General features: G+C 44.4%; 1 protein-coding gene across 1 annotated transcript in view; it reads left to right on the top strand.

The window, feature by feature from the left end:
- Positions 1-15,150, top strand: part of GALNT10 (polypeptide N-acetylgalactosaminyltransferase 10) — a 79,925-nt gene extending 64,775 nt beyond the window's left edge. Inside the window, exons 8-12 of the mRNA XM_085073788.1 lie at positions 3,365-3,472; positions 5,242-5,463; positions 6,622-6,738; positions 8,478-8,627; positions 9,327-15,150. Of these exons, the coding sequence (XP_084929914.1) occupies positions 3,365-3,472; positions 5,242-5,463; positions 6,622-6,738; positions 8,478-8,627; positions 9,327-9,494 (765 nt within the window). The 3' untranslated portion in view covers positions 9,495-15,150. The remainder of the gene's footprint in view (positions 1-3,364; positions 3,473-5,241; positions 5,464-6,621; positions 6,739-8,477; positions 8,628-9,326) is intronic.
- Positions 15,151-17,597: the final 2,447 nt, after the last annotated feature.

The following is a 17,597-nucleotide window of genomic DNA, read 5'->3' on the forward strand; positions in this document are numbered from 1 at the left end:
ATCTGCTGCTTTCATAGCATACTGACTGAATCAAAGGCTCTGGAGTCGCTTTATGAATATGGAGTTACAGCTCTCCAGGCCTCTGGGAAGATGGAAGCAATATCACCAGTGTTATTTTATTTCCCTTGTGTAGTTGTTATTATTAGGGTGAGACTCTGGCCTTAGCTAAATCTGTTCAGTGTGCCCGTTGACCTCAGCATAGCCAGGTTTTCTCTTCATTCTAGCAGATCTGTCAGCTGCTGGATTCCAAGCCCAAAATGAAGATTGGCAAAATTGTGCCTGAGGAGGAAGAGAAATTTCCTGCTCTCTCTTGATGAGATCTGATTAGATTATTGTAAGAAGCACTGTCTGCCTGACCAGCTTTAATTCTTGTTCTTACGGCGTAAATGGCTGTTTGAAATCAGGTGCAAGTTCAGGCTCTGACGTTTTCTGTCATGTCAGCCAGGGAGTGAGGCACAATCTGTAAAACAGCCAGAAGAAACTGGCTCCCCTGGCCTGAGGAGAAGGCAGTAAGTGTCAGTCAGAGTTGTGGGGAAGGCAGGAGGTGCTGTCCCACAGCCCAGCACCATTCAGCTGTCTGACAGCACGGTATTTTTAGCACTGTATGTTCTGGTGTATCGTGCCTGGGAACTGTACTCTCGTTTAAAAACAACCAAATATCAGTAACTGAGTGGAAGTGTTCCCTCAGCTGGCACACAGCTATTTTGAGTTTGCTTCCCTTGCAGTTACTCCTTGACAGACCCTTGGATGCGATTCCCTGACCTTTAGCTCTGGCTTTCTCATGCTTTTGTTAGCTGTGCTTTACCAATGCATATCACGCTCTTTCCCTCTCCCCCTTCTTCCAGTTGTATAGATAAGGACTGGTAATTGTCTTTATGGAGGTTGTAATGAGTTCTGTCACCACACAAAGCAGCTCACTAATAAAATAAATCAAAGCAGCAACGAATGAATGGAAAGCATGCCTTTAAAATTAGATTTGTACTGCGGGTGCCATACTGTCACTTGCAGAGTGAAACAACGTTAAAAAGGCACAGAGTTGGCAAATACCTTGAAAGGGTCACTGAGCTCTGCTAGCAGGGATTAGGAAGCTTTCCATTGCCTCCATTGCAGCATTGTTTGGAAGTAAATATTTTAAAGCACAATCAGGAAAAGAGCAAATCAAACTGATGTTAGATTTTACTTATTAAGCAACTCGGTTAAGTAGCTCTTCTGATCACATCATTGCATGTGTTCATGTAATGTCACCTTCTATACCTGGACTCTTGCACCAGCTTGGAGCTCCTGCCCTGTTGATTCTGTCCAGCTTCCCTCTCCTGCTGCCTCTCAGTGCTGCCTGTTACTTCACCAGCTCTGCAGCACAAGGACAGCACTCTCCTCTCCAGCTGTGCTGACTGCAGGGCTCTGCTGCTCACCTGACTCAGGGGACACCATGTTCCAGAGAAGTGCATTTGTGGTGGCCTGGCTGAAAGCCTTTCCTTAGATATGGGGCAGGTGAGGCATCCTGTGGGCAGGCAGCAAAGGAAGCAGGCTGATGTTTGCAGCCAGGCTTGTGTTACACTAAAATGCTGTGAACCCTTCAGGCTTCCTTGCTGCAGGGTGCAGTGCAGGGAGTGCAGGTTGAGGAGTGTGTGTCTCTGTGCAGCTGAGCTCTGGACTTCTGCTGCTGCTGCTCCTGCAGGTTTTTACATTTCCCAGACATTTGCAGGTCTTACAGCCTTGCACAAACCATTTCTGTACAGAAACACAAAGCATGCCCAAATTCTTCTTTTCTCAGCCTGTTAATTTCCCAGCAGCGAAATCACGCTCTGGCCCTCTGCGGCCAAAAGCACAGTTGCTGCAGAATAAGAAGCATTTCTAATTCCATAAGAAACTTCAGAGAAGCTCAGTGCTAGTTTCTTTTTCATCTCTTCTGCACCAGCCTCTCAGGACACAGCAGGGACAAAAGGAATGAAATTTGTAGAAGGAGTGTTTGTCAACTTTCTTCTTGTCTCTCTCCCCATAACGACATGTAATTAAGTACCTTGAACTTTAGAAGTTGCCTGTGAAAAATATTTCTCTAACTGAGAGCAACCAACCTCCATTAAGTTATACGCAGTCAGCAAATGACTGTAATTATTAGGGCCAACAGACAGAGCTGAAACTCCAGAGGACTTTAGTGTCAGAGCTAATAATTATGCAGCAGCCTTGGCCAAATATTTCTCTTCCGAGCTAAGTATTTAATATTGTCGCTGTAGAATATTAATGGAATTGCCTGCTATGTATGAAGCTGTTGACTAAGCTCATTGTACAGTGAACTGTGGTGGCTCAAATTAGCCCCAGTGAACAGGGAGATCAAGAGCTCTGCACCAGCCTGCAGCACCAGCGTGCCCAAAATCCATGGGCCTCGGGGCATTCCCATGGGATCTGGGGACAAATGGAAGGGCAAAGGTAGTGCCTCCTCCAGGAATTCAGAAAGTCATTTGTTTGGAATTCTAAAGGGTACTTTAAGTATTGATTGGATATTTTTGTGAAGCACATGAATATATTTCTTAAACCTAATGAAGTAGATCAGCTGGCTTAGAAAATGTCTCCCTTTTGTTTCATGTGGACAAAATTACTACAGCCACGCTACACTTAAAGAATAAAAGAAAGTTGTTGCAGAGTGCTGGCACAAAGTGAAATCTTCCCAGATGGGGAAGGAAGTTTTTGGACCCAATCTAGCCATTAACCAAGCATCAAAGTAGTCATCTCCAACTAGCAGTGTGTTCTAGTGACTTCCTGAGGGCTTTTTTAAAGCTATTTATGTGTTCACCAGGCAGAGATTTCCACTTAATTGTAAGGCTGCAAAAGCAATGAATGAATGTCAGCAGTGAAGCCATAAAAGAGCAGTGATAACTACGGGAAAAAGTAGCAGTTTCTTCTGATTTCTGGCACTTGAACAGGCTCATGAATTCCCTGGAGCCTTTTGCATAACACATGACCACCTGTACTAGGGAGATGGCCTCGCTTTTACAGCCTCGTTACACAACCTACACCCAGGGTTTTTTATGGCAGCCCAGTTTAACTATTGTGGTTACTATTGCTGTAATAACATATATCAGTTTAAAGCGAGGTGTGTGCTGTTTTCTTAGTGCTTGGATTTTTTTTCCCCTGTTCTGTATAGAAGGCTTGAGAGCACTTGTGCTAAATCAAGGCTTGCTGCATGGCTCTAAGCAGGTAGTTACAGGATTTGGGACTAAGGCAAGGAGGGGAGGGGATTTGGGAAGAGTGTACTTGAATGTAAAAATCTGGGTTAAGTTTTTTTACTACTCAGAAGTATTTTTTTTTTAATTTTTATTTGTCTCCATAAAGCCAAGACTGAATGTGTTTCTCTGCTGTTCCACAGGTATGGATGTGTGGAGGTCGCATGGAGGACATCCCTTGCTCTAGAGTTGGTCACATCTACAGGAAATACGTTCCATACAAGGTTCCCACAGGAGTCAGCCTGGCAAGAGTAAGTGGCAGTAGATGCCCTGCAAAAGCAGTCTGCCTGCAACGTGACCATGCTGTTGTCTGCTCTCACCCCACAACGGGAGCCAAATGTAGGGGGTTTTGTCTGTAATTTACACTTGTAAGTGCAAGTTGAGCAGTTTTGTAGAGGTGGATGTGTAGCACAAAGGGAAGAGAGCCTGGGGAGCTGCAGATGTGTGTGTGAACAGCTGCCATGCTCCAGACATCAGCCACTGCTGGGTGCTGGGCAGGGACTTTGTGATCAGGCACTGGCTATAAAAACAAGATATGGCTTTATTTGTATAATACTTCAGTCATTTTATAGCTGTGCTCTCCGAGAGCAGCAGGCTTCAGCGTGGTGATTGGTTTTGGTGATTGAAAGACCTCTCAACTTCAAGCATCACAGACCACTGAATGGGCAAGCTGTAATTTTCCACAATGGAATGTTCTGTGCCATCTTATTTCTTAATCTAGTGTAGCCCAAAGAGGAAAGAGCTTTCGCCTATCCTGCGCTGGTTTTCTCCATCTAATTTTCAAATTGAGGAGGGATTGCATTGCCCTCTGGTGGGAGAAAAAAATCATAGGAGCAGGAAGGCTGCAAAACTAAAAACCTCAGAGAGGTGCCCTGCTGTTCTGCAGTCTTATGGCTTACACGGTGTTACAATGATTCCCAGTTCAATAGCATTGCCCCAGTTATAGATTTGGATTTATTCCTCAGTGGAGCAATGACCTGACAGAGCACTCTCCCGTCTGTGCCATCTCTTCAGGAGGGAGCTGTATTTCTTTTGATTTAGTGTTTGGCTCTTGTGTGCTCCCACAGTGCTGGAAGGAGACAGCAGAGAGGTAGGAAAGGCTGTTCATGGCATCTAACATCACACAGATACCTTGAGGTAAACACCTGCTCCTGTTGTGTGGAGGCTGCATTTGGGGCAGGGTCAGCACACTGCTCACTCTTACCTTCCTGATTTTTTTGGTAGTAAATGTTCCCTGCTGGACTGAGCAGCTTCATGCAAGGGGTCACAGCTGCACATGGCAGATTACTGTGGGGCACCGAGAGTGTGCCTGATGTTGTCAGAGAGCCACTTAAGGTCCAGCACTGTCAAGGATGCTATGATAAGAAGGTTGTCTTGAGAGGGTGGTGTTTGTTGCTGTCTTGGAGTTGCACAGTGGATTAAGCTTTACAGCAACACATGAAATGTGCTGCTGCCAGGAGATAAAACCCTTTGCTTCTGTTCTGAAGGGTCATTGCCTGAAAATTCGTGTTCCTGAGGTATCTCAGAATTTTACCCAAGAAAATGAAAAAATAGTGCTAAGAAAGAGTGTTGTGAACTGAAGCTTTCCAGAAGGGAGTACTGCAAATCCCATTCCTAGATGGATATAAAAGATGCAATAAGAAGGATTTAAGAAAGCAGCTTTTTGTCAGAGACCTCTGAATGTCCAGTGGTATTTACCAGCATCATGTTCTGACTACTTTCCTTACAGAAAAAAAGGAAAAAAAACAACTTTTGATTAATGTTGTTTTTCTTAGCCACAAGGAGCTAGATATAATGGCCAAGTGCCAGGATTCTGTTTTGACCTCAACTGAAAATATCTTTCTAAAAGTCCCTTGGAACTAGAGAGTAATAAAAATAATCTTTGTCCTGAAGCTGGAGAGAAAGAGTGGATATGAATGAAAATCCTTTCTGAGCAAAAACATGCTCTGAGCTGCTCTGAATGCTAATGGTGGTTTGTGCAGCACTCTCAGGTGGTTTCCCCTCTCGCTGTCCTCCCCAGAACCTGAAGAGAGTGGCTGAGGTGTGGATGGATGAATATGCAGAGTACATTTACCAGCGCAGACCCGAGTACAGACACCTCTCTGCGGGCGACGTCGCCGCTCAGAAGGAGCTCCGCAACAGCCTCAACTGCAAAAGCTTCAAGTGGTTCATGAACGAGGTCGCCTGGGACTTGCCAAAGTTCTACCCACCAGTGGAGCCTCCTGCAGCTGCCTGGGGAGAGGCAAGTTTGTGCTCTGACATCTGCAGTGGGCAGACAGGCTGCAGGTTGGTTTTGTGAGGTTGCCCATGTGGCCCAGTTGCTGTGGGTAAGGTGCGAGCGAGTGTTTAAAGATCTGCTTGGTATTTCAAAACCCCAAACTCCTCTGCTATTGCACAGGCTTGATCAAAGCAGGCAGTTGGGCAGGCAGCTGCTTCTATTAGTGCACAGCTCCAACGAGAATAGAGACTTGGCTTGTTCTGCATGTTGTGTATTTAGTAGGAAGCAGAACATGCCAGAGGGAGGACTAGGGAGAGGCGGCAGCTGAACAACTGTGAAATCTTGTATTTCCAAAGGGCTTCACAACTGTGTTGAGCTACTTGTGTCCTTAGCTTTCCCACGTGAAAGCCAGGAAGGCCATCCCTATTTTTCAAAGTCAGCTGTGTTCTGGGAATAGAATCACCTCAGGAGCAAGGCTGTAAATTATTACACACAATTCTCATGACTGAGTGTTTTGGGTTGCTTAAAGAATCACTGGCAAAGGTGTCAGCAAAAGCAGGTTTCATATAAAATTGAAAGCATGACGAAGTTTATTGGTAAGGTTCACTTTAGTACTTACTAGATGGTTAAAGCACACAGAGAAAAAGCAAACTAAAATCTAAAATCAATCCATCTAAAATAAAATCAACCAAAAATTACCTAGCTGAAGGCTGGGGATGGAAAAGAGTAAGGACAAAAAAGAATAAGGGAGATCCTCACTAGGTTCAGAGTGGACCCCCTTGCCAGACTTAGCCCTGAACTTGACCAACAGTTTAGGCCTATAGGTTTAATAGCACTTAAATTTAACAGCATTTAAACTATGGGTTAAGTTAAACAAGTCAGCAAAAGATTCATGTAGAATTTATATAGCACAACAGTAACTGACTTATAGGCCCAACTCACTTACAAATCTAGAGTGCTTAAGAATCAAGGAGAGCAACATTCATTGAACATTTGCTGTAGCATATTCATGTTTCCACCTAAGGGAGGATGTGCAAGGTATAGACCTGTGAAAAATGGTCCCACCAGATAAGCCCACAATGGGAGGAACTACCTTCATACAAATACTGCTGCAGTTTGAGCCAATTTGAGCCTTCTTTCCTAGCAGGAGTAGGAGATTCAGCGACTAATTAACTATTTCAGATACGCAATGTGGGAACTGGACTGTGTGTGGATACTAAGCATGGAGCCCTGGGATCCCCACTGAGGCTGGAAAGCTGTGTGAAAGACAGAGGAGAGGCAGCATGGAACAACGTGCAGGTAACAATCACTCTTAAAAATCACTGGCCTCTAAATTTGGGGAGGGAGAGGTTCCACGAACCAGTGTTTAAGGAAGGCCACTGCAGAGCTCTCAGATGCACCCCAAGGCTCACACGCTGATTGTATTTTGGTACAGGATGTGGCTTTTGCTTGTGGCACAGGGGGGTCTGGAGCCTGGCAAACTGTGAAGAGCTTTTACCTCTGCTTTGAAGTTCTCAGAGTGAACAAAAGAAATGACAAGAAAACAGTGTGCCAAAACAATAAACCAGTAACAAGGCAGCTGTAATATGTAACAAAGTGAATATTAACTTCAAAGGTTGTGCTGAAAGAAGTGATAGAGGAGCATCATGCATATTAATGAACCTGCAGGAGCATTCAATAACTGTTCACTATCATCCTCCTGACAGGAGGCAAATGCATTATAAACACCCAACCATTGCTGGAGAGAGATGAAACCAGCCAGGTTATAGATTCAGCCTCTCAACATATGAGGTGCCAGAAACGACAGCTTTATTGTAACAGAAGGGAGGAAAATATTAGTTTGTCTAAACTGTAGCAGCTGAGCTGAGAAAGGATCAAGAAAACAATGCCTCTATTACAGAGCCATGCATAACTCTTCAGGGAATGGCTTCAGTAGTAGGAGACAGAGGGTTGTTGCATATCAATTTGATGTGTGAAAAATAGAAACAAAACCAATTTACTCAGGCACAGTCCAAAACTAAGCCTCTGTTGTGTCAGGAGGATCTTGAAAATTAGTTTTGGCTTATGTTTAGGAAGAGAATGTGGTTTGAACTTCTGTGTAACATTGAGCCTAAATGATTGTGGTAATTTCTCTCCCAAGAGGGATTTAAAAGACAGCCAAGAACAAAGTAGTTTCTTTGTGCAAAAGTTTTCAGCCACACTGCTTCAAATAGCAGCATCCTGATCTTTACTGGGCTTTCTGACTGCCCCATGAGAGATCTCTGAAGAGAGAACCATTCTTCCAGCTGATTCCAGAGGAGCCTCCAGAACAGCCTTTTCCTTAGGGACTGAGAGGGAGGCATGCAGGCTGGGAGCCCTGCAGAACCACATGGGCTAGTGCTGGTCCCAGGGGACACCTTCATCAAGGCACTGCATTGCCAAGCACAGGTTGGGCTCAGTTATTGGAGCTAAAACCCTTCCTCTGCTTGGTAGAGTCCCTCCTTCATTTCACCCCAGAGTGCTGAGAGTTCATTGCAGGGTCAGTAGAAGGGAGCATCAGGAAGCAATGCCCAAGTGTTTGTCTTTCCAGCACTCCTGTGGGTGGAGTGGGAAGCTGTGGGCTCCTGGACTCTTGTGACTTCTCAAGGTGACTGCAGGCTGTCTGTGCAGACTCTGTGTGTTTACTGCCAGCGTTAACTCAGAGCTCCTGGAGCTCTCTGGCTCTTTTGCTGGCTAGGAAAGGCTGTAATTGGTCAGCTGCTCACTTAATCCTTGATGTATGTCTGCATTGCAGAGACATCCAGGGCTGCTCTAGCACCAGGCTGACCAGCATGGCTGGCTGCAGCAGCACAGCCTCATTTCACATGCTGTGTCACAGCTGGTATGGAGTCCCCTGGTCAGCAGTCCTTGTCACCAGAAGTGCAAGGAGTTTTTCCTCTAGAAGATACTGTCCTTTCCCTGAAGCCATCCCCACCCTGTGGGCACAGGGAACAGCATTCTGCTGGTGAAAGCACCATGCCTAGTAGCAGCCATCCTGAGGGTCCTGTTTGTCCTGACAGGTATTCACCTTCAGCTGGAGAGAGGACATCCGTCCCGGGGACCCTCAGCATACCAAGAAGTTTTGTTTTGATGCCATTTCCCACAGCAGCCCTGTGACCCTCTATGACTGTCATGGAATGAAAGGGAACCAGCTCTGGAGATACCGAAAAGTGAGTCTGTTCTCTGTGTGTGGGCGTAGGCGTATTTTCATCTAAGGTGTCAAATTGCCTGAGGCACTTACGTTTCCTGAAAATGTCACCACTCGTGTTTTATTCCTTCTCTTCATGTAGCTGTAATAAGAGAATCTGCAGACAGCTTGTTGTCATTGTACCATTGATTAAAAAGAGGTGACTCTCCTGTTTCACTGGTTAGAAGGGTGAGGACCCCAGGGCTCCTGAGCAGGAGGACACTGCAGTGTCCCCACAGATGGCAGTGAGGTGATGCTATACCCTTGTGTTTGCAAAGAGGTGTTTTGAGCACTGGAGTGTCCTGCCAAAAGTAGATAAGGATTTATTCATCCTCCTACTAAGCAATCCTATTGTGGGCCACAGGTAAGTAAATTCTTGTCTTAGTGCCCTGTCCTAGTCCTTGCAATCTGCTGGCACAGTGCCCCGAGGGCTGCAGCAGGATTCCAGCCTGGAGAAACCATGGTTTGGGGTCAGCTTTAGAGCTTCCCAGTGCAGGTGTGAGGATTGAGCTGCATTCTGTTAGAAGGGGTGGGAATGGAGCCAGACACTTGTGTGGAACAACTTCAGATACACTCCAGTGACACAATAGCTCACTTTGGGTTTTAAGACTTCTTTCTGTTGGTTTTAAAACAACTTTTCTTCTCCACTTAAGCAACCTCACATCAAATTTCTCTCCTCCAGGACAAGACCCTCTACCACCCAGTCAGCAGCAGCTGTATGGACTGCAGTGAGAGTGATCGAAAGATCTTTATGAATAGCTGCAATCCTTCATCTCCAACACAGCAGTGGATATTTGAACACACAAACTCAACCATCTTGGAAAAATTTAACAGAAATCTTGATCTTTAAAAGACTGAGAAAATATATATATATATATTTTACAATTATAGTTTTTACTGGGGAGGGTTACAAAAAAGATTTTTTTAATAATTTTTTTTAAACACTTAATGAAGGTAAAAGGGAGAATCTCAGGAGAAGGTTAACTAGCAGGCCAGTCTTTATTGTGAAGATGCTGCATCCTTCTCTTCTGGGGATGGTGGAATTTTAAAGGCTTTGCCAGAGCCACTTCTGTGCTGAGACTGAACAGAAACTCTGTTTTTAGAGGAGTCTGAATGTGTTTCAAATGGCTTTTTTTCTTTTTATTTTTTTTTTGCCTTTTTTGTTTTGTTTTATTTCCCACTGGGGTCTGGTGTTAAATGATTTTGTTATCCAGGACCCTCCAGGACTTTTTGTAGCTGCTATACCACCCACTGAAGCATTCCCATAGGTGCTTTATCTTCCAAACTCCATATAAGTAAAATCTTGAAGACAAGATTAAAGCCTGCAATGAAAAGAAGAAAAAAAAAAAAAGCCCATTATTGTAAAATGAAATGAGTATTTTTTTTGCCCTGAACCAAATATATTTCAAACAGGTTGAATATTATTACTTTCCAAATCATAGCTCTGATGAAGGAATGAGCTCTAGTGCAAATGCAGCCAAGTGTTGGGAATATGGCTGTCGTTATTAGCCATGAGGAATCTGGGTTTCTGGTCCATTCACTTTGCAGTCAGTTTGTCACTCACTGTTGAATCTTCAAGGTGAAAGATTAGCAGACAGTTTTTAAGTAATCACAGTTCTTACAGGTGAAGACTTTATGCTAAGAGCCTTTGGGTATCAGGTTCCAAATTTGCCTTTTATAACCTTTTTAGCACAGACACCTCCAGGATTTCTCAGAGTTAAATCTACTGCATGAAGGCAATTTCCATTCTTCCTGTAGAGGTTTGAAGGCTAAGTTAATTCGCAGTCAGTGTGAACAGATTAATTCAGGATAATTAAGTCAGGGCTGAGATTAGCCATTGGTCTTTATCCATTTGTTCATCAGTGTGTAGTTTCTCAAGTCCTGTTGTCAGTAGTGTTCTAGCCTTGTGGAAATGTGCTATTAATCTCTCATTTCCCAGCACCCACAGCGCCATACAGTTTACTGTGACTGGAAATCTGTTTGCTTTAGCAGGCGTGGGATTGATAGACCCATTTTACTGATACCCTCTCCCTTGTGCAGTCAGTGAGCAGTGCAAGGTGTTACCCTCCTGGTTTGGCTGTGGGATCTGCCAGACAGTGAACCAGGATTGTCTCATCCCAGGAGCTGGAATGTACTGACACTGACACTAAAGAATGAATGGAGGACCATTGGCTGAAGTCCATCTGAAGCAACTATTTTTTAAAAATCTGGTTTAAAATGTTGTTGCAAAAACAGATTTACTAGTTCCCCTGACTTAGTCTTGTACTGAAGGGAGCAGTGGCATTTTCTGGTAAAAGCTGTGAATGATGATGCAATGAACCTTGTGCACAGATGCTGTGTAAATTAGCAAACAGTATTCCCTTGCCAGGAAGTGCACAGCTCCTTGGTTTGTCTAACTGCTCTTGGAGGGGTGCTGCAAGAGTAGCTAGCGTGCAGCCAGCTCTGGGAGTGAAGGGGCATAGGACCCCTCTGGGATATTTGATGAGCATGGTGAGTGGATTTCCCCTCCTCAGAGGAGCAGGGGAGCTCTGCTCTGGGATGTCTTTCATGTGAAGGGAAGGAGATGTTGCCCTGGTGTCCCAAAACAAGCAGGATGGCTCCCTCTGCAGAGCTCCGGCAGCAAGAAGCCCTTTGTGCTGTTGCCAATTGTAAGGGTCATGTCCCATGTTTCAGATGTGTGTGAGGCCATGTAGTGCTGTGTCTGCAGCTGGGAGCAAATAAGGACACAGCTGTCTGCCCCTCTAACTCTCCAGTCTGATGTATTGACTAGGAGGCTCAAAATAATTTCCACCTCTCATTCACACAGCTGAGGCCATGTCTGACCTTTCCTGCCAACTAACCTGGTCCCATGCAGTCACAGAGCATGGGAAACATGGGCACTGCACTGCAGCTGGGACCAGGCTTCCCAAATGTGTTGGCATCTAACATTTTGGGAGTGAAGAAAGAAAAAAAGCCCTAGACTTCCCTTGTGACAGTTCTGCAGCAGTATTGGATGGAAGCGAGACCAGCATCTAGCAGAGTTGACATCTTACGTTCTCAGTTACTACAATATGTCTGTCATCAGGATCCCTTTTCATTTCTGTGAGAGACAGAGTCACCTTCCAGCACTTTGTGTCTGGCTGCTGCTTTCCTTAAGTTATTAATGCTCTCATTAGCTGAGTAGTGCTGACTGTGGAGCCACTAGATGGCCTGACTAGATGTCTTTATGAATGTTTTAATGCCTGTGGAACAAGAAGCTGTTTGTCCATGAACAGTGCTAGTTTTTTATAACTGGGACACAATCAGCATATTCTATAAATGGACTGTAGGTTGTTCTGCTTGCAGGTTGCAGTTTTGTGTGTCTTAGTTTTCTAATGGGAGGATTAGCTTCTGTTTCTAAAATGCATGGCTTGCTTCGTACTTGGGCTCACCTTGTGAAGGGAGCCCTCGCTTGGCTCACTGGATTCTTGCTTCAGAGAGAGCTGCAGCAATGAACAGGTCTTTTACCACTTGGTGATCTTAATTTGGAGAGAAAGGTCAGCTCTTAGCAGCTTGCACCAAAAGATTAGGCAATAGTTGAAGCTATTCTTGCTTGACAACCCACCACCAGTACACAGAAACTGGAGCTTTTGTGTGAGTGGTTCTGCCAGGTCCATCTAAGTGTGGTTGATCTGTTTTCTGAAGGTTTGGGAACTGAGTAGGATAAGAGTCTCACAAATCCTGTGCACTTCTGACTAGCTCACTGGGCTTTGAGCTATTAATTATTTGCATCAGTTACACTTTTCAGTACCCTAGAGGCTTTGTTGACTAACGCAAAGATTTAATATAGCCAGCCATCCACAGATTGAGAAATCTAAGCTGTATTTCATCATCTGCATCTTTAACTGAGCCTTTGCTGGGCAATCTGGTTAATTATTCCAATTACTTTTGGTTATTTGTAAGCAAAATTGCTAAAGCGTGAATACATAAGCAAATCTTCACATCTGCATGCAAGTCAAGACTGGAGATTAAATACTGGTGATTATCTAATGCAAAATACATGTTTTCATGCTTTTCCCCCAAAAGTATTGAAACCACCCCTCTCTTCGTGGTTGCATAAGTTTTGCTGCTTTGAAGGATCAGAATCCCAGACAACAGGGTGTGTGTTATGTTGCATAAAAATACTTTGATTTGCTCTTGAAGCTGTTGTTGATCTATACTGGTGCTAATCTCTAAGGCCTACAGACAGTAAATAGGTTTGGGGCTCTCATGTGTGCAAGGTGTCTTTTCTCATACCTAGGAAATTACTTTTTTTTTTTTCTAACCACAATAGAAGAACATGTGAGCCTTCCTGAAAGGGGAATACAGCATCATTAAAATAAAGATGTGCCTTTTTAAATTTAAATGTACAGCAAATGCTTAAACTTGAACCATTTCCTAGTGCCTTGCTGGACAAGAGAGGAGAGGGGAAGGGATAAGGACGTAAGAGAAAGCTTGACTCGTGAAGTGTTTGTGTGTGGGTTTGTTTTTTTTTTTTTTAATGTCTGATTTTTCAGTGCAAAATTTCCGTGATCGACAGTAATTCAGAAGCCCTTGGGTCTCCTCTGTTAAATCGATATTGTTAATGACTCTGGGGAGGTTTGTCACTCCTAATAGGAAGACTTGGAAAGGTTGGCAGCTTCCTCTTGGTGCACTCTAACAGCTGAAGCTGTGCTGGAGGATGCCTGTGTTTGCTGCTGGATGTTTCACCTCCTGGTGAAGGCTCATGATTTCACTGGCATACAGAATCCCACGTTTTATTTTTGAAGTATGCAAATCACAGCTAGTCCCAAAAGCGTATAAAATCTGTAACAAAAGTGTCTTTCAGAGGAAGTTGATGCCTTCCATGACTGGGAAACTTTTCCAAGGGTGCGTTAAAATCTCTTATACAGAAGTAGCAAGAAAGCGATTTCTCAGCCTTTCTTCCTGGTTGGTTTTACAGCAGTCTCTGCACAGGGCTTTGCTTTCCTGTGTTGGAGTGTTCCAGTCAGCAAACTTTCCTTCTCCTTGCTGCACTGAGATCAGTGAACTGAGAGTCAAACATGCACCACCAGCATTGCAGGAGCACAGTGCTCTGGGGCTGCTGCAGGGCTCTGACAGCAGCTCTGCTAGCTCACAGCACCCAGGGGAGAGGCCTCCTAATAGTCAGATTTGGCACTCGTGGAACTGCCAGGTGAAAAGGGAGAAGATTTTATTTTAAATAGTCTTTTAAGATCCAGACAGGGACTTGTATTGATTGGAGAAAACAGCCAGCCTCTGGCAGTCAGCCTGTCACACTTGCAGTTGAAAGAGCCCTGGTAAAGCCATATCTGAAACAGCCCAAGTGATGTACCTTGGTACCAAGGTGTACCAAATGTACCTTGCATCCCATATCCACTCCCAGCTGCTGGGATTCATGGATACACTGGGTGGTTTCATAGGATATGCAGCAAAGGGGAGCTGGCTTGTGAGTCAGGAGCACTGGGTCCTGCTCTCACACTACCATGACCTGTGATGTGATTTTAAGCAGGGAAAGTGTGTGCTGCAATTTCCCAGCTTGCATAGGAAACCTTTAAGTGCTTTATTTTTTAACCAAATGAGTGTTGGAGTCCAGATTTTAAAACAAGCTGCAAATCCTCACCTGGCTCGACAGGAGAGAGATGCAGAGGGTGGAGAATGGGAAATGAGATCTGAAATTTCCATCAGCATTCAGCACAGACTTGTCAATTCATTTCATATTCCTCATTAACCAGTCAGATTGATTTATTCACATTATAAATTTGAAGTGTAACCAAAATAATCTCACCTACTGCTCTGATTGCTACTTTGTAGTGCCATACTTTAGCTTGGAGAATCTATATGGAACTAGGCAATGATAGATCATGGAAACCCTAATAAAAAGCCTGTCTCTGTTTTTACTCTGCCCCTGCTAGCTGAGTACAGTCCTTGATTGACTGCAGTTGAGCTTTCTTGATGCTTCTGTATGACCCAAAAGGCTTCAATGATTCCAGCAGTTGTGAGTGATTTGGAGTTTTATATAAAGCCACTGGATCATGTGGTCTTCAATATACTAGTTCAACTCAAGGAAAAAAGTCTTAATCCCAGGTAGTAAGCAAGCAAATGTGGACTTGAACCACAAAACAAGATAAAAACTGATCAAGCTAATAGCCTGAAACCTTAGCCCTTATGACAACAGCAACAAATAGCTTTAGCCTCTAGGGTGGAGAAGGGAATTGGTTTCCAAATGCATTCTCTAGGATCTCGGTGATTAGGTCTAAGTTTGTCTGTACCTTGTACTGCATGCATTTTCTCTGTAAAACTGGATGGTGCCTCTTGAATCAGTGTGTATTTATTTTGTGCGTATTAGGACCAACAGCCTAATATCTGGGGGTGGTAAAGGACTTGTAGCACTTTAATGTAGTAGCTTTCATAAACTGGGAATCATTGATAGAATGCCTAGTGTTTTTAAAGTTGAATGGACTTCCTTTTATAATATATTTAAAATAAATTTTTAATGTGTTTTCTGAAAACTGTGTATGCAGACGTGACTGTCCCTGCCTGTGTTTCTCCAGTGATTGATTTCTCTTCTACTTACAAGAATAAGCTCAGCTACCCTGGTGTGGTGTTCCCCCAGCACAGGTTTCCTGTCACTCCATGCCCAGTGGTGCAATCATGAAGGAACCATGGTCACAGTGGATGACTTGTGCCCAGGTAGGACACCCCTGGGGAATAGGAGCCATGGCCTGTCCTTGGCAGGGCACACTGGGAAGCACAGAGGAATGGAGAAAATGCAGATGTTGTTCTCCTTTCTCTGCCTGTTTGCCTTGGGAGCAACTGCTGGGAGAGCCATCCCACACCTTGGTTTGCATGGGAGGGTTTTAACAGCTCGTGGCCTTGTTTGTGTTCTGTTCTCTGTGTGGGGAGAGCAGGCTCAGCCCAAGACAACAGAAGAGTGTCTGCATTGCTCATGTTCCAACTAGGACCCTCAGTGCTTCCTTCTGTCACCACTTCATTTCTTCAGTGGTCTTCTCAACACTCCTTTTTACTTAACTCCATTGGGTGAAAAACAGTGGGGAAAAAAATGGATAGGAGACAAACAATGAAATGTGTGAAAATCTGTGTGTGGGAAAACGAGCCTTTCTGGGGGGACCAACAGATAACTGCAAGGCATGATCCCCAGGGAAGACTCTGCTGTGATTCTTGGCCACGGGAACATTGCCCAGGGTAAGTATGTGCCAAAAGCTGTGACAGTTTAAGCATTTTAGCAGGTTCAATATGTGCCACCCTAGAAAAGTGCTGAGAAGAGTGGGAGTCTGGGGGAAGGTGCCAGAGCAGTGTTTTCATTGCCCCCCCTCCCCCAAGGTACTGAGAAAGGAAATGGATTTCTGACGAGAGGTATGAAAAGTTTAAGAAAACCTTCTTCCCAGGACATCTCCAGCAGCACAGAGCATTCACAGAGAAGTATTTGTGTCCCAAACCCCCCAAATGGCTCCATTAAAACACTAAGTTCCAGATGACAGCTACTCCATGGACTTCTCTTTAGAGGGTAGTGCTGCTCCAGGTGAGATTTACAGGCCTGCACAGGTTCCCCTAATTTGATTAGAGGCTGACTGGGATGGCCAGGCTATTACTGCTTCAGAGGCACTAAAGCTGCCTGGGTACTGATGGGTTTATGAAACATTGTTTCTCACTTCATTGCAGCTCCCACAAAGAATTATTGGATCAGGTTAGTGATAGATACCTAATAAAGAATGTCTCTACAAGGCAGTTTATTTTGCAGCAAGCTTGTTCCAGACTAGCAGACTGTGAAATCTGGAGGTTCCCATGAGGATAAATATGCTGAAATAAACTGCAATTATAAAAACACCTCATGCAGTTTTTTTTTTTTTTTGAAAGACTGGAAAAAAAAGGTGTGATGGTGTTAGCCTGAGCAGGAGGTAATTAGCATTGAATTAGGAAATAGACAGTGACAAAAGCAGGTTTTTTCCCTCCAGTGAGCACTGCAAAAGGACTTAAAACCTTTTTATCTGCAGGAATGAGAGGTTGCTGCCCAAAATGAAATACAATCTGATGGTCAGTGCCAACCTGTTCTGGCACTTATGGTGCCTGTTTCTTCCCAAAATATAGTCAGGGAGCACCTGTACAATCTCCTCCTCAAGGGGACAGGAGGAAGTTCTGCATATTACAGTCATGTTCCCTTTTATCTCAGTGCTTGCTAATATCATCTATCCCTACAATCTGCGGTTTTGGCTTCCTGAGTGTCAAGATAATCCTTCTGCAAGATTTCCTCAGCCAGCCATTTGATTTTTATTGGTAATGTTAACATAAAGCCAGAAAGCTTGTTATCAGCAGCTCTGAGATCTCTGTCAGCCTCTTGGTGTTTTCCCTTTCTCCAAAACAAGGGAATATCTGTATGGCTTTGCCAGGAGGGTATTACTTCAGGCAGGCAGATCCCAATCAGTTTAGCCTGGGGCTTTTATAAACTGTGGTGTTTTGATTTTCTAAATCTCTTTGCTCTTTGCTAACTGCTTGTATGGTCTGTGGGTAAAGTCATTTGTTTCCAGCAGCTTCCCGTGAGAACGGCCGGCTCCAGGGAGCGTGTCCCCAGGAGGGTGCACTGTGGCTCTCCGCTGGTCACATGCACAAACAGAAATTACTAATTGCCTGAGGGCACCCGCAGTAAAAGCGAAGACAAGAGGCGGAACTGCTGAGGAGTGTTAGGACTCTGCCCTGCAGATTCATTCTGCGGCTTGTTTGGTATTGCAAGGAATGCCAGGAAAATACAGATTTTGGCTTTTCTCTGTCGTTTTGTGCAGAGCAGGCAGAACAGGTTGTCGGTGTTACTGCGGAGCAGTTTGAGCTGATGACCAAAGGCTTTAAGGAGTCTCTTTCTTGCGAAGGTATTTCGTGTGATTCAGCACAGTTCACCCAGTGCTCACGCACATTGTTCCATGTGCAGGATTTCAGGCTTTGAAGT

Source organism: Lichenostomus cassidix, chromosome 13, assembly GCF_008360975.1.
Source record: "Lichenostomus cassidix isolate B80296 chromosome 13, HeHo_3.0, whole genome shotgun sequence".
Lineage (NCBI taxonomy): Eukaryota > Metazoa > Chordata > Aves > Passeriformes > Meliphagidae > Lichenostomus > Lichenostomus cassidix.